Raw genomic sequence first — 15,581 nt, 5'->3', positions numbered from 1 at the left:
CTTGGCTCAGGCGTTTTAACCACTTGCCCTCCGTTCCCATCGTGTAGCCATATCAGTCATTTCATCCACCTTTTTGCTCCTCCTGTCATGGACTCTAAGTAGGAAGTGCTCCAGCAACACTCTCTTAAACGCTTTGTTTGCTTTTGGGTTGCATATCAGCAGCTACAAGTATCACCTCCTCTTCCTCACTGTTAGGTACTCCATCATCATCTGAAACGGACTCGTGGCTCTCAGATAAGCCTGCGCTTGTCTCACTGTTGTTATCTAGAGAAAGTAAATACATGGTGTCAGTCTATCAATCATATTGTGATATGACACGTTTGTATATTTCCTTAACCTGCTGTACTTTGTTAAATTCCATCAGAGACTCGGAGCGTATAGGAGGAGGTTATATTGTGGTGGATCCAGTTCTCCGTGTCGGGGCCGACGACCATACTTTGCCGTTAGACTGCATCACCATCCAGACCTACCTGTCCAAATGTCTGGGACACTTGGACGACTGGCCAGATAGACTTAGAGTGGCCAAGGAGTCGGGTAGGTTAGCACGGCACGCCCACACAGACTCTGGTTCTTTCTTTTGTGTTCAAACATAAAATGCAAACTCAGTCACTTCTGGTTGTTATTGACGACCATGGTTCCTGTCATCGGCCTAAACTCTCTGAATCAATCCTCCTGTGTGTGCAGGTACTACATCACATGGACAGTGCAGTGTGTGAGGGGATTCATCACATGTCAGGACTATCAAACAAAATGCCGTATAGAAGGATTAATAGTACGTCTGTGGGTTTGTCTTCCAGGATACAACATGATCCACTTCACTCCAGTGCAGACTCTGGGGGAGTCCAGGTCCTGCTACTCCTTAGCTGACCAGCTGAGCGTCAACCCAGAGTTCAGCCCAGCGGGTCGCAGCTACGACTGGACAGATGTGGGGGGGCTGGTGGAGAAGCTAAAGACAGAGTGGGACATGCTGTGCATCACAGATGTGGTGTATAACCATACTGGTGAGTTGAGCCATGAGGAGGGCCGTTCATTAGTGTACTGCAACACCGCTTCCTTCCCCTCGAAGGTCAAAGGCCACCTCCTGCATCTGATGTGAGACGGCTGCTGTTCACTGCTGTCTTTAGATTCTGACATCTCCCCTCTAAGCACTCTACCCTGTGCTTTGCAATCAGACGTACCAAATATTGTTTTGACTGCAGCGACGCGACATCCTTCAGAAATTTCATGGTTGGCTCGTACCAACCACTAACCAAGTTAAACGCTTCAAGTTACCCACAGCAGCCAACTTAACTAGGCACACCAACAGCAGAACATGTTACTGAAGAGTGCTAATTGGTTAACAAAGAGCAAAAATGCAACTGTTTTCTTGCCTTAAAGGATAGCAGGGGAAGTGAATCACAAGGCTTCCTGAGCCAGTCCATGGAGCCGATCACTGACTGAACATCCAGTGCATCACTTTTCATAATGCATGGACTCGATTATGGACTAAGGATGGAGAAGTCGACATGTGTGCACTCAGCGTACATGCAACACGTTCTTTTATTGTGATCTTTGTTTACAGCTCATGGTTTGTTATGCTGCACACACTCACTTTTATTTGGCCTGAACATTTATGCAATCACATGTCTTTGTTCCACCGCGTGTTATAGTACGAGAGGTTTCACAACAACACATGCTTTCACCGAGAGTCTGCACATTTCCACAGGATTGAAAGTGTCATTAAACTGTCCCAAAGGCAGGACTTTCAGACAGATCGTTACCCTTATCCTGTGAAGTTCGACAGAACAGGAAAGATTGTTGTTGACTCACAATCATAAAGGGAAGTAAAGAGAAGCCGTTTGGTTTTGTTACCTTTGAAGCACAGCAGGTGAACACTGTGCTGTGGGGAGGACTGGAAACATTTGCTTTCTTATAGTGGGCTCAGTACGGCCTCTGTGGAAGTGTAGCCTCACAGGTTTCTTCCCTGACCTCAAGCACACACTATAACCACGAGGTGCAAGGCAGGAATATGCATCTGACTGGTTGGCAGATGGTTTCTGCCAGTCGCTGGCTGCTGCTGGATGAAACTGTTTGCAAAGAGGTTGCTGCACCAAAGTCCTTGTGATCATTTTGGTCATCTGTAGTTTGCACAGAAGATTATTTAAGACCTTGTATGTGAGGAGCAGGATTTTGAATTCTGGATTTAACAGGGAGCCAATGAAGGGAAGCCAATACAGGAGAAATCTTCACGCCACAGTGTCCAACATGGCAGTTAACTCGATACACTAAGCTTTAAAAGTGCCATTTTTGCCACACTTTGTCAGGGTTAAGGTTTGCTCACGCTCCCGTACTCTTGCTGTAGCCTTGTCTAAGGCTTTCACTTGAAATCTATTTAGAATCAGGTCAAGATTTAAAGACCACTAAAAAGTTAGCTGGGTATGGTTTAGGTTGTTGGTAAAACATCTTATAGCAAAACTGGTTAACAGTTACTCTGAAAGTGTTTTTTCAGGTCGAGACTTTTCATTTGACATGCTCGTTGTATCAAAGTGTTTGTGCTGTCCTGCTGGCAGTGACCACCCGTGGATCCCTCTCATCCTCGCTCAGGAAAGGTCGAGCAGTAAAATGAGCCTGATATGAAGGTTAAATACAGACTGAACTCTGATTTATACAGTATGTGTGACTCACTGTCAGACTATTATTAGATCTGTAAAAAGAGTAAAACATTGATGAATAAAGTATTTAAACAGCTCAATGGTTTCTTGTCTGTGTTCCTGCACAGCTGCTAACAGCATGTGGATAAGGGAGCATCCAGAATGTGGATACAACCTGGTGAACTCTCCTCACCTGCGCCCAGCCTGGGTTTTAGACAGAGCTCTGTGGCATTTAACCACCAGAGTAGCAGAGGGACGCTACAAAGCTAAAGGACTTCCTGCTGACATTACCACGGAGAGTCATCTGAATGTGAGTTCTGGGTTCCTGCACATTCATTCACCTTTGAACTTTCACAAATGTCACAGGCTGTGGTGTGAGCCAATGACAGCCTTGCCTGAGAGCATGAATTGAAATCTTATCCACAGCCTCATCACCAAAGGCAGCTAGCTTTTTTTTAAATGTTTCTTTAAGTTACTGTGAGACCAGGCGATCGTGGCTCAAGAGTTGGGAGTTCGCCCTGTAATCGGAAGGTTGCCGGTTCGAGCCCCGGCTTGGACAGTCTCGGTCGTTGTGTCCTTGGGCAAGACACTTCACCCGTTGCCTACTGGTGGTGGTCAGAGGGCCCGGTGGCGCCAGTGTCCGGCAGCCTCGCCTCTGTCAGTGCGCCCCAGGGTGGCTGTGGCTACAATGTAGCTGCCATCACCAGTGTGTGAATGTGTGGATGACTGGATGTGTAAAGCGCTTTGGGGTCCTTAGGGACTAGTAAAGCGCTATATAAATACAGGCCATTTACCATTTATTTTTTTTTTTGTTTTTTACAGTCAGAGGGATTTCGATCAAAGCTAAGGGGCGTTTTCCTGGCCTGCTGTAAAACAGCAGAACATATCTTGTGTGACATTTCTAGACACAATTTCAATTAAATTTTTGTTAAACTTTTACATGTCAATTAAAAAAATAACCTGTTTTTACAGAGACATAAACTATTGCACCTGACGGTCTGCACTGCTGAGTAACGCCTGTGCAGAATACTCAGTTTCTATATTTAGATTTTATTTTATAGTAAAGATAATCATTTTGTCATTTATTTATATACATTTGCACATTGCCCCTTATTTTTTTTACTCTTACACCCGACAGTTAAGACAACCAAAACCGAGCACCAAGCCGCGTTTACCTTGCAAGCTGTAATTTGGTGCATAAATCTTTGCTCCAAGTTTGGTGTTTCTTTGTTTGGAGTCTGGCTTTGTGTTAGAGTTGGTAGGTGAGTGTTGGCAAGAGTCGGCTCATTAAACTAAACTAATGCTCTTCCTATGTTAACTGTGGCTGTGCCCACAAATGAGCCACTGTGGACCAGGTCAGTGTCAGTGGATAAAACTGACTTTAGTCACGCTAAATTTAGCACACTAGTTTGAAGTGTGTGTGTGTGTTACTACTTCAGTGGCTCACAGAAGTGCTGACCTAAAGGAGGGTTTGTAGAATTCCTCAGAATAAACCAGGTAATAATGAACCTCATGTCTATGCAGATGAACTGAGCTGGGTCAGTTCATCAGATGGTTAAAGACACTTTCTCTCGCTTTAAAGACACGTTTGTGTAACATGTGTTTGATTTGTTGTATTTCAGGCCGTCCGTAGTGTGATGTGGCAGGACGTGTTCCCTCAGATCAAACTGTGGGAGTTCTACCAAGTCAAAGTGGACAGTGCTGTGGAGGAGTTTAGGACCCTGCTGCAAAACGGTGTGTAAATCCACACAGACGTCCCAAAGCCAAGTGTCGTTATGTGAGCTTCAAAAACTCATCAGCATGTTTTCAGTTTGAAGCCCCAAAAAAGAACTTGTGTTTACAGTGTGTGCAAAGATGAGCAGAGGGTTAAACCACATTCACTGTGTCGTTAACATGTGTGTGCCTGCCATCAGGTACCAAGCCAGACCACAGCAAGACTGGAGGGCAGACGGGCCTCAGGATCATTCAGGATCCACAATACCGTCGCTATGGCAACACAGCAGACATGGACTCTGCTTTGGAGACGTTTGTGCCTCACAGGTGAGACTCGGGGTCCACGGCACGAGTATGATGTTGGGCTGCTGCTCAGCTGTAGTCGGTCAACTTGCTGCGATTGAGTTTCTTTGTTCTTTTCAGATCGTCAAACACGTTTTTAATCCTGGACAAAGATGAGCTGAGTAAATGTGCTGTTTTCACCCGACAGTCGTAAAAGACTGTTGGCATTTATAAAAGTATTTTTAAATTAAGATTACATTTATTAAGGGGAAATGAAGCTGTCCAAGCCCATCCCGCCATGTGTGGAACGAACGAATGAACTGATTAACGAGCCACGCCTGTTCAATCAGGACGTAACTTTAATGTCTGTCTGACAAAGTGAGCTCAACAATCACATCGGACCAGGTCTTTTTGCCTCATCATTCAGAAACAGCGTTTTGTATTTAAATGGGTTATTTTTGTCTAATATTAAAGAAAAACGTGACAAATATTGCTCAAATGTAAGAACTCTGCTTTCACAGCACTGTAAGTATGCAGTTGACAGTTGGCTCGAAGATGTTACGCAGCCATCACATTAGAGCTGCAACAGGAAGTTTTAAACATGCAATGTGGACAGAGTCGGGTGACATCACCACCCGATTAGACCAATGTGTAACCTTATCCTGCACAGGTGTGGACCTGTGTGGGGATAAAAGCAGCAGCCTCCTGTCCTTGCGTGTTAGCATTAACCACATTCAGCAAGCTAATCTGACACACCCTGTGTGGGTACAGCTTACCCTGCATGTCAGACCCATGGACCCCTGTGATTGGCTGACGATCATCCAGAGTGTGTGAAAGGATTTGTTCTTAAATATGATGGTTCTGTTTGGTTTCCAGTCCAAAATAAGTCATTCAGGTGACGCCACACAGTCCCTTTGACTTAGTGTGAACGTTAGTTCAGTATTAAATGAATCAGGACCTCTGTTGTGAAAAGAAGACTGATGTTTGCATCTGTAGGGAGCACATCCCTGTTCCTCCATGCTCATCACTCAGCACAGCGTGGTTGAAAAAAATAAGCCCACAAACATTTAAAAACTACATTGTTATGTTTCTTCATTGTTCAGATATGAGTTACCTCTGTGACGCTGACATGGACCAGTGTAGTTAATGTAAAGTGTGTATATCTGTGTGTGCAGCACACAGCAGTGTGATGTAATGTTGCTTCCCTCTGTAGCTTGTCACCTCAACACATCGAGGAGTGCTGCGGTTGGCTCAATCAGAAACTGACTGACCTGAATGCAGAGCAGTATCACATAGTGCACCAGCATCAGGAGCAGGTAAGGCTGCCACTGTACAGGGCCACACCTGACATGTTAGCTAGAGGGGAAAAGCATCGAAAGCTGTTAAACCTGTGAATTAACATCCGTCTGTCAGTCAGCATCGGGCCAATGCAGCCCCAGGTTTAGAGCAAAACGACTGATAACAGCTACGCCTGAGACGATGCTGTCACTTTAACTTGGAGCCAGAGTCTGAGGACACGCTGTGAAGAGCAAAGAGGCGGAGCTGTGACCAGTAATCACCATTAAAAGCTTCACATGAAAAAGCTGGTAGTAGTCCTTCAAAGCACCTGTTCAACAGAAGTGTAAAGCTGCTCCAGCCACCGCTGTTTGCAGAAGTTACGTTTAACTGATACAGACAGGCAGCATGCTGAACGCTGACGGCAGGACACAGGACCCTGCTGCAAACAGGGGCGGAGCTAAAGGGGGCCGTGGGGTGTACCGCACGAGCTCAGGGGTTTCCTAACATTTCGTTAGTGAAATGAAATAAAATGTTAGTTGATAAAAATATGAATGAACATGGCTCAGCGTGGAGGCAAAGTTCATGCTATCCTGATGTTTGTGGCTGTTTACAAGAAACGTTGCTTTCATTTGAATGTCAAAGCAGGAAGCTGCAGGTGATTCAGGTCAAACCACTGCAGCACAGCACCTCTAACACTAACAGCGCTGTAATAACGTATGGACCACTGCACTGAGGTCCACGGTCAGAGGCTGTAAGGTCTTCATAACCTTCAGCCTCCTGTACAGTGATGAGCTCTGAAACCTGACTGCAACTCCAGATTATCAAACAGCTAACAGATCAATGGTTAACTGCTCTGTAAGATGAACTGTTACCATCGCTGGGCTCCTGTGTGGACTGTTTCTATACATGGTCATTTTCAGCAAACACCTTCTCTGTGACATGTAATCTTTAAGGTTCAGCTTCAACTCAGTTTACATTTAAAAAAAAATAAAAATCACAAGTTAGGAAGGGCTTTTCTGAATGTATACAAAGTCATGTAGAAAATATAAACCAAAGCCATTTCATTTTGTTCCCGTGTCCACTCATTCCTACGTCTTATTTCATAGTGCAGCCTTCACATGCTTTCTCAGAAATACACTTCCTGAAAATTATTTCATAGTGCAGCCTTCACATGCTTTCTCAGAAATACACTTCCTGAAAATTATATTCATCTTATTTCTCATGTTGTCTTTTGGATTTGTTAGTGCAGCATAGCTTTTAGCTTAATTCTTAGCTGAAATCAGTTGGGTGTGGCTTTGTCATGTGACCCTTCATCACTTTCTGACTCGGTGTATCAAATGTGTAGTTATTCCTCAGCCTCATTTAGTGTTAAAGATGCGTTTCCAGCTTTGGAGGCCAAGCTCAGTGAATTGGAGACCTGGCTTCTCGCCCTCAAAAATCCTGCAGCTAGCTAGGTGAGGGCAATGGTAGATAAGCCACCATAAGCTGTTCCCTAGCAAATCATCCCGCGCAGTCGGGAAACAAGCTAGGTAACTGAGGAGGTATTGTAGCCCTACAGTCAGCCTGTCCACGGTTAAAATTGATTTTCCTCATTTGACAACACAAACACCAGGAACAAACTCTGGTTATTGGTGACTCTGTTCTCTGAAGTGTGAAACTAGAGAATCAGTCAAATGTATTCCTGGGGTCAGAGCATTGAAACTGCTGTCTGAGGGGAAACACAGGTCAGGTAAACTTGTAATTCACATCAGCAATAATGTGTTGGTGATCAGCAGTCTTAAATATTGGCTAAAATGCTCTCTGTAGTTTTCTGAGCATCTCTGAGGCACAGGGTCCAGGCAAAATGGGCCACTATGGATTATTCCTAGAAGGACAAACCAAATTGTGTCAACCATGGGTTAGAATCCAGTTTTAAAGAACGCTGTGTGCCATCTAATGAAAGAGAGGAAGACAGATACATTACATGTGACACGTTGTGTTAAGTAACTCAGACATTACTAAGTCTGAGTGTCTAACAAGACAGAGCAGGCTAGTGAACACTTCTCTAAGATAGACCCAGCTCACCATGACTCTATGGCCCTATCTCTCTTCGCGTGGCTGTGCAGAACAACAGTTTGGTGACAGTGGGAAGGAAAAACTCCCTTTTAACAGGAAGAAACCTCCAGCAGAACCAGGCTCAGGGAGGGGCGGGGCCATCTGCTGTGATTGGTTGAGGTTGCTGCTCTAGTCTGCATGCCAAATATCCTTGGGCCAGATACAAACCCCAAGTGCTCTGGGAGATTGCTTTCAACTGGAATATTAATTTATAACCTAAAAAATAGTAATAATTAGTTCCTGGTTTGATTTCCACCTAGCCAGACCTATTCAGCATGTTATTCCGGGACTGGCCGGCATCTCTGACTGACACCTTTATCACGCTGTTTCACAAAGTATTCACTTCTTAAACAATTTATAGAGTTCTACAATAATTTTTAATAAACATGGACAAATGAAGAACAGACTGTCTAACATAAAGATATGCTATCACAGGCTTTAGTGATAGCGTGGATGATTCCAACAAAATGATTTAACTGTTGGAATATTTTCCACTGCCATTTCCTGAATTCAGCTTTGACATTGAAACCCCGGATTTATAAAATGTGGGCGACTGTCAGGAGGGTCTTACACATATCCAAAGTAGTACTGATAGGACCCAGCCAACTTGAGGTCCAGAGAGCAGAACTTATCAGAGTCTTCTTCCTTTCCTGTTGGGTAGGTCCATGGCAAAACACGGAAGTTGTTTCGGTCAAACAGCTGTCCTTCAAGTGGATAGTTGGTGTGCACCATAACCTTCTTTCCCTGAAGGCTTGGACCGAGACGGAACTGCAGCTCAAACCCTGGGCAGACAGAAAAGTACGACACAAACTGAACAAACTGTGTTGGGAATTTGAATTGTAAGGAAAATTCCACTTTGTCTTCACCCTGTTAAAATGTCACAACTGTTTGTGTCTCAACAAGTCTGAAAAGATTCCCCTCTTGCAGTAATCATTACTGCTACCCACCCACAAGACAATCCCACATCCCTGACACACACACGCACACAGTCATTAGCAGAAAACTGTAGGTCTTGTTGGTCCTCCAGAGTTAGGACAGAGTTTAATTGTCTGTCTATAAATAGTCCCATATGACAGGCAGCCAACAAAATCCTTATCAGATGCAGAGCCCTCTAAATGCCAAGTGGCACATCTCTTCAACCCTTTCAGCCAAGCCGACACGCACACAAACATTTCACGCATGCACAAACGTGCATACACGGTGCATCCCAACAGAAAGGCCACACTGTTTTCTGCACAGCACTCAGCCAGCAGCTGTGCTGACTGCAGAGATGCTCAGAAAACTACAGAGAGCATTTTAGCAAAGTTACACAATGATTTAAATCATTCTGCTGACCACCAATTGACACATTATTGCTGATGTGAATTACAAGTTTACCTGACCTGTGTTTCCCCTCAGACAGCAGTTTCAATGCTCTGACCCCAGGAATACATTTGACTGATTCTCTAGTTTCACACTTCAGAGAACAGAGTCACCAATAACCAGAGTTTGTTCCTGGTGTTTGTGTTGTCAAATGAGGAAAATCAATTTTAACCGTGGACAGGCTGACTGTAGGGCTACAATACCTCCTCAGTTACCTAGCTTGTTTCCCGACTGCGCGGGATGATTTGCTAGGGAACAGCTTATGGTGGCTTATCTACCATTGCCCTCACCTAGCTAGCTGCAGGATTTTTGAGGGCGAGAAGCCAGGTCTCCAATTCACTGAGCTTGGCCTCCAAAGCTGGAAACGCATCTTTAACACTAAATGAGGCTGAGGAATAACTACACATTTGATACACCGAGTCAGAAAGTGATGAAGGGTCACATGACAAAGCCACACCCAACTGATTTCAGCTAAGAATTAAGCTAAAAGCTATGCTGCACTAATAAATCCAAAAGACAACATGAGAAATAAGATGAATATAATTTTCAGGAAGTGTATTTCTGAGAAAGCATGTGAAGGCTGCACTATGAAATAAGACGTAGGAATGAGTGGACACGGGAACAAAATGAAATGGCTTTGGTTTATATTTTCTACATGACTTTGTATACATTCAGAAAAGCCCTTCCTAACTTGTGATTTTTATTTTTTTTTTAAATGAAACTGAGTGTTGAAGCTGAACCTTGGTACCTTCCACATAAAACAATGGTTCCCTCAATTGCTTTCCTCAGAGTGAGGACTATAGCTCATCAGTATAACACTGGTTCCTTATGCAAACAGAAAAAGATTGGATCAGTGCATCCCTACACTTAATATATAACCACCTGCAACTGCATCTGCTTACAGTAATGCAATCACCACCATTCTTCCAATGCAGACGTCTGTGCCATTTTCTCACCGTCATAACTCTGACAGGCCACACATGACTGTTTCAGTCTTATCCCCTTATTATGTTTCATTTAAACTGTTTAACCTACATTTATTTGAGCAATGTCCAACATGAACAAATATAAATGCAACTAACAAACAAACAAAACACAGATTTTTGCATTTGTAGGGATTGTTGCAGAATTTTTAAAGGTTTATGCTTCGTCTTGCATTGAAACCAAGGAACAGTGTCTACACTGTGTGTGTGGATAGGTCTTCAGCAGTGATTTACCGACTATTTGGCTTAATATTAATACAAATATATATGTGGATTGAACATTTCCGACCTTTTCAACCGAAACAACAGCAAGACACACACATTCAAATTTTCAATGTATAAGATTAGTAGCATATAAAAACATTATCAACCAATTTAGCAGCTTAGTAGATGGAGCCACTGCAGCATAATCCCACTGCATAATATTAAACATTAAATGCAGGATTTTATAAAGTAATTGCTATTGAACAGTGCAGTACATTCAGTAATACAGTCAGGTTCTTACCTTGCTCGAGTCTGAACAGAGTTCTCTCTAAATTCTGCTTGTCGTTGAGCATGAGGACTCTAATCTGCTTCAGGTGTTGAGGCAACATACTGGGAGAATCGGTTCAGATTTAGACTGATCCCTGCCCTCCTGTCAGGACAAAAACAGGCAGGTTACTACGTGACCTACCGTGAAACACACTTTCTAACTAAACACAGTGAGAGCCATCTGTCCAATCAGCACCAGCGGGAATCTTAATATTGGAAGTGTATGTCTCATATCAGCATCGCAGTCCAACTGGCCTCAGGTAGCACCAAGTGTAATGGAAAAACCCAAGTTCAAAACTTTGGTTTAATAACTACAAAGTTCTTAAACACTGTATTGACAGAGAGGTGCAGGGTCTTAAAGGCTTGTCTTTGTGCCTGCCGTCCTTAAACTGGCTGATGTTGATGATTAAAAAAAAAAAATCAGTTTGTTTTTTCCTCCAGGAAAGATGATTTTATAAAAAGTGTCAACTCAATAAATAAACACTTTTTCCAGCTATTCATTGGAAATGCGTCACAGATATACAGCACTCACTGGTATCTTTAAATGGCATCTCGTTTTCCAGTATGCCACTATCAGACTGAAGGGTGAGTTTCTTCATCCCTACTGTGAACCTCTAAAGGTTAAATACAATCAGTGCTTTCAGAGCGTAGTTCCTCACTGCCACTGTGGTCATATTCACATTCAATTTTGTTATTTACCAATAAATTTCAACAGGTATCAAAATCTTTTCCAACAGCAGATAATGTTTCAGTAACTGAAAAGCATGACTGCTAACATATACTACTTTACATTTACTGTGAGTTTGATTTCAGCACTTTCTAATCTTTGTTTCACGCCATGTTACAAAAGCAGGATCACAGGGATTCCCGGATGGCAAACAGAGAGAAAACCAAGATATCAGCAACAAGTCCTTCAAGTCCCGGGAACGGTGAAGCCTGGGTTCCATGGATCCCACATGTTTAGGGCTGGGTATCGTCACTGATTCCTAGAATCGATTCGAACCATGATTCGATTCGAGGAAATTTTGCCTCAGAAAGTCAGAAATAATATAATTCAGATCAGTACATTTACATATTTTTGTATCTATAAAAAGGAAGCTGACACTTTCCAGACTTTATCAAAGGTGTGAGCATCACAGCAGAGGCCTTTGTGTCAAAGTCACTGAAGATAAAACACAGAAACACATGATTTTCCTGGCCTGGGATTTTATAGAAATTTTCTGCAGTACATCAAAAATGAAAGAAAACCATTAATCAGCATATGAACATCACCTCCGAAGTTACAGCGGTTTTATTAGAGACACGGCTAAGCGTTTTGCATTTTGTATAATTTTAAAAAGTTTACATTTGTTCAGAAGCCTGTTGAACAGCAGAAATTAGGTTTTCTTTTCAGAAGTAAGTAAAAAAAAACATCGGCCGACAGCCTGTAAACAACGGTAGACTTGTGCGTAACAAGCAAGCGAATAATGCAGGAGAGAGAGAGCGCAACAGCAAAAGTCAGAGTGAATTCATGATTATGTTTATGTGAAGCGTAGTTTGGATCTTCTTTTGCTGCTGGTTCAGTCAATATTGTTTGGAGAGAGATCAGACTAACAGCTTTAGAATCGGCGCAAAAAGGGCATAAATGCCGACGCATCAGAATCAGCGAGCTGTCGGCTTTCACCCCCGACCGTGTCCGTGCCGTCGGTGAGAAAGGCGACATCTCACTGATTCTGCTCCGCGCTGTGTGTTTACGTCTTTGTGCAGAAGCCGTGTTTCTGCTCTCATTCACTGTCTTAGCTGTTTGGTGGTTGTTGAAATTTTGTGACGTTTCACCTGAGATTCTGGAATTTTGGGCAAAATACATTTATATTAAAAAAAAAATCGATTCAGGATTTTAATGAATTGATATCACGTTATCCAAGCCAGAATCGATTTTAATCGATGAATCGATTATTAAAACCCACCCCTGCACATGTTTTTAAGAGTTGCTTGATCAGGAACAGATTTGGGGAGTTAGGAAGCAAAGTAAACAACTCCCTCCTGTCTCCTGCACATACACAAATCCACTGTTCTGTCTGTACTACTACACACTCAGTAATTAACCTTGCAGTTAGTGGATGGCACTGCAATAATCATGGTGATTCGGGTTTCCCTGGCAACTGGCATGATGACAACAAAGGGTGATGTGGTTAAAAGGGAAAAACAAACACTTCAGGTAGTGAGTTTATTAAGACATGCTTTAAGCAATCCATTCTTACACAAAGTGAGGAAGTTCAGGCCTCATTTCACATAACATACAGCAAGTAACTACAGTTAGTTTAAAGTGACAACGACTCATGAATTTGGACATCAACTATCCTCGGTGAACTGTGAACCTTGTTTTTTTACACCATAAAAAATATATTTTTAAAAGAATATTTCACAGCACGTCCTACCAATCAGATCTACAGGATAACATACATGTTTAACTGAGTGCAAAATGAAGCCCATTAAACACCCGACAGAGACACTACAGTACGCGGATATAGTGAGTCTTAATATTCCTGCTAGGTTTGAATTCAGGGATTACTGCGATGTAACTGCAAACCTCGCTCTGCACTGACAGGAGCAGGTTAACGCGTCTGAAGTCACTGAACCCCACTGACCTCTCTTCCGAGTCTGCGCAGTGCTTCGAGGTGGCCAGGACAAGGTCAGGAATTCTGCCGTTAATGTCACAGCATCTATTTTTAAAAGCGTCCAGCTCATTCGGTACATTGGGTCCACGCCATTACAAACTCAGAGACATGGACATTTACATCAAGTTAATAAGCATTTGCAACGGAAAAACACGAGTCTGCACAGCTAACGTCCTTCATGTGGCTGCGCTCAGTTTAAAGGCGAGCTCGTTTCTTGTTGCCTCGCTTTGCTGCACAGCACCAGTGTTTAACTATTTCACAGTTCGGCACAGCGTGTCTGAAGAAACACGGTCAACAAAACAGCGGAATCATTGTGTTTCACACGGTGTGACAGCCTGCACACACACACCGTCAGCCAGTAGCACAGCGCGCTGTAGTGGGCGCTGCTGTCAAGCGACAATTTCACTGCGGAAAATAACACAGTAGAGCGATTTGGCCCCAATACTTCAATAATAATCCGCATTTACAAGCTAACGAGGTCAGCGGGGACAGAAGAATGAAAATGCTGTTTACCAGCAAACAGCTGACACTCCGTTTAACCACAGCAGGCTCCAAAAGTGAACAGACAACTGCAACCTGAAAAGGGTCACGTTACAAATAACATTACAACCGTTAGTTAAGCAAACGCCGCTGAGCTAATGTAGCTAGCAACTTGTCTTCCAAGCTAGCATCGTCATCGTCTAACAACACGAGCAAAGGCAAAACGCCGTTCACCTGTCCGTTGTGTGTCCGGGGTCCGTCACAGCAACAGAACAGTTTGTGGTATTTTCCCGGATAGACAGCAGCTGTAGGGAAGGGGCGTGGCTACAGACCGTACAGTTTAGTGCTTTCACCGTAATGATGCGAAAAAACGAGCAATAAACGTGTAAAGCGAATTTTCCGTTTTGAAAGCCCTATTTTACAAAAACAGCACACAAAGATTTGAGCTAAAGTAGAAGTCTGGGTTTGTCTTTATATGTAGCACTGTGCAAAAGCTTTATGTTTTGTTTCCCACAGCCAGCGTCCGCAACACAACACCGCTTAAACTTGTTAGTTTGAAGTGTTGTGGTGAAGTTTACAGTGTTGGGCTGGTACAAGGCAGGCTGCGGTGTTAATGGCCAGTATTAGGTATTATAATACAAGACTGGTATTTATGCTGATCTGTCTGTTTTTATCCTGTTGGATTTACCTAATCCACAAAGAGCAGTAAACACAGCGGGTTAGTCTGTATGCAAAGAAGAAAAATATAGAGGAGTTCACATTATACATATTTATATGTTTTATTTTTATTTATTTGCTGCACACCAGCTGTTAGGTTTTCCCCACCCACTAATTCCCAGGTTAACCCCTGGGCACAATGTATCTGCTCCTGTTAACACTGGTGTCTGAGACTGCTGCTGACATTTTTAAGAGATGCTGATAATAAAAGCTTTATTTTGTGGCATGTCTACTTTATTGGGCAGAAGCAGTAGTAGACAGAAGACACAGCAGAGACCTGTGGGACATGACCTGCAGGAAAGAGCCGATACTGGACTCGATCCATGGCCACTGCAAAAACAATATGTGGTACATGTTCTACCAGCTGTTGGTATTGTTATTTGGAACATTTGCAATGAAAAGAGTGAAAGAGTTTATGCTTCTTTAACTTAGGAGCATGTATGTCCCTCTGTCTTCTTTCATCTCTTGTCTCACCTTCACTTCTCACTGGGTTTGCCAGTAGTTAACATTTATTTTGTCATATCTACCCTTCGGATCAGGTACTAGTCTTGTCAAGGATAAATAGATGTAAGTGATTGAATTGAGTTCAGTGTATGATAATGTAATAACAGATCTTTAGGTTTATCTGCTTTTGTAAGCACTGTGTAGCCATTTCATGCTCAGTTTATGCATCTAATGAGATTTACACAGTGCCAGTGTTGTCCATTATAGTCCCTTTATCCAACTGTCTTGGGCCTTTTCGGTCACCTACTATATTAAAGATATATTAGTCTTTAATGGAGACTTAATGGAGCAGCTTTGTCCACTTACTACAGATCCACAGGTTGTGCTGGGGGCATTGCAACTGTTCATGA

The 15,581-nt window shown here is 43.0% G+C and overlaps 2 protein-coding genes across 3 annotated transcripts; one reads left to right on the top strand and one right to left on the bottom strand.

Annotated features, from left to right (window-relative positions):
- Window positions 1-364: 364 nt before the first annotated feature.
- LOC121813453 (glycogen debranching enzyme-like) lies at window positions 365-6,416 on the top strand (the record flags this gene model as incomplete). Its single annotated transcript, XM_042217239.1, is given in 6 exon segments — window positions 365-534; window positions 798-1,001; window positions 2,759-2,940; window positions 4,253-4,364; window positions 4,544-4,670; window positions 5,839-6,416. Coding segments are annotated over 6 exon segments (976 nt in total), but the record flags the coding sequence as incomplete, so codon positions are not given.
- A 1,655-nt stretch (window positions 6,417-8,071) lies between these two features.
- Window positions 8,072-14,351, bottom strand: LOC102302150 (glycogen debranching enzyme). 2 transcript variants are annotated; one of them, XM_005952906.3, is made up of 3 exons: window positions 14,245-14,351; window positions 10,848-10,976; window positions 8,072-8,779 (listed from the first exon to the last, which is right to left on the bottom strand). In XM_005952906.3, exons 2-3 carry the CDS (start codon window positions 10,933-10,935, stop codon window positions 8,565-8,567), a joined length of 303 nt encoding a protein of 100 aa, XP_005952968.1. In that variant the 5' UTR covers window positions 10,936-10,976; window positions 14,245-14,351; the 3' UTR covers window positions 8,072-8,564. The 2 variants fall into 2 exon arrangements, with proteins under 2 accessions (XP_005952968.1, XP_005952969.1); XM_005952907.3 differs by lacking the exon at window positions 14,245-14,351 and adding an exon at window positions 14,044-14,238.
- Window positions 14,352-15,581: the final 1,230 nt, after the last annotated feature.

The sequence above is a fragment of the Haplochromis burtoni genome, unplaced genomic scaffold (assembly GCF_018398535.1).
Source record: "Haplochromis burtoni strain Fernald_Lab_line unplaced genomic scaffold, NCSU_Asbu1 Contig_1716, whole genome shotgun sequence".
NCBI lineage: Eukaryota > Metazoa > Chordata > Actinopteri > Cichliformes > Cichlidae > Haplochromis > Haplochromis burtoni.
This window is presented reverse-complemented; position numbering and strand designations above follow the sequence as displayed.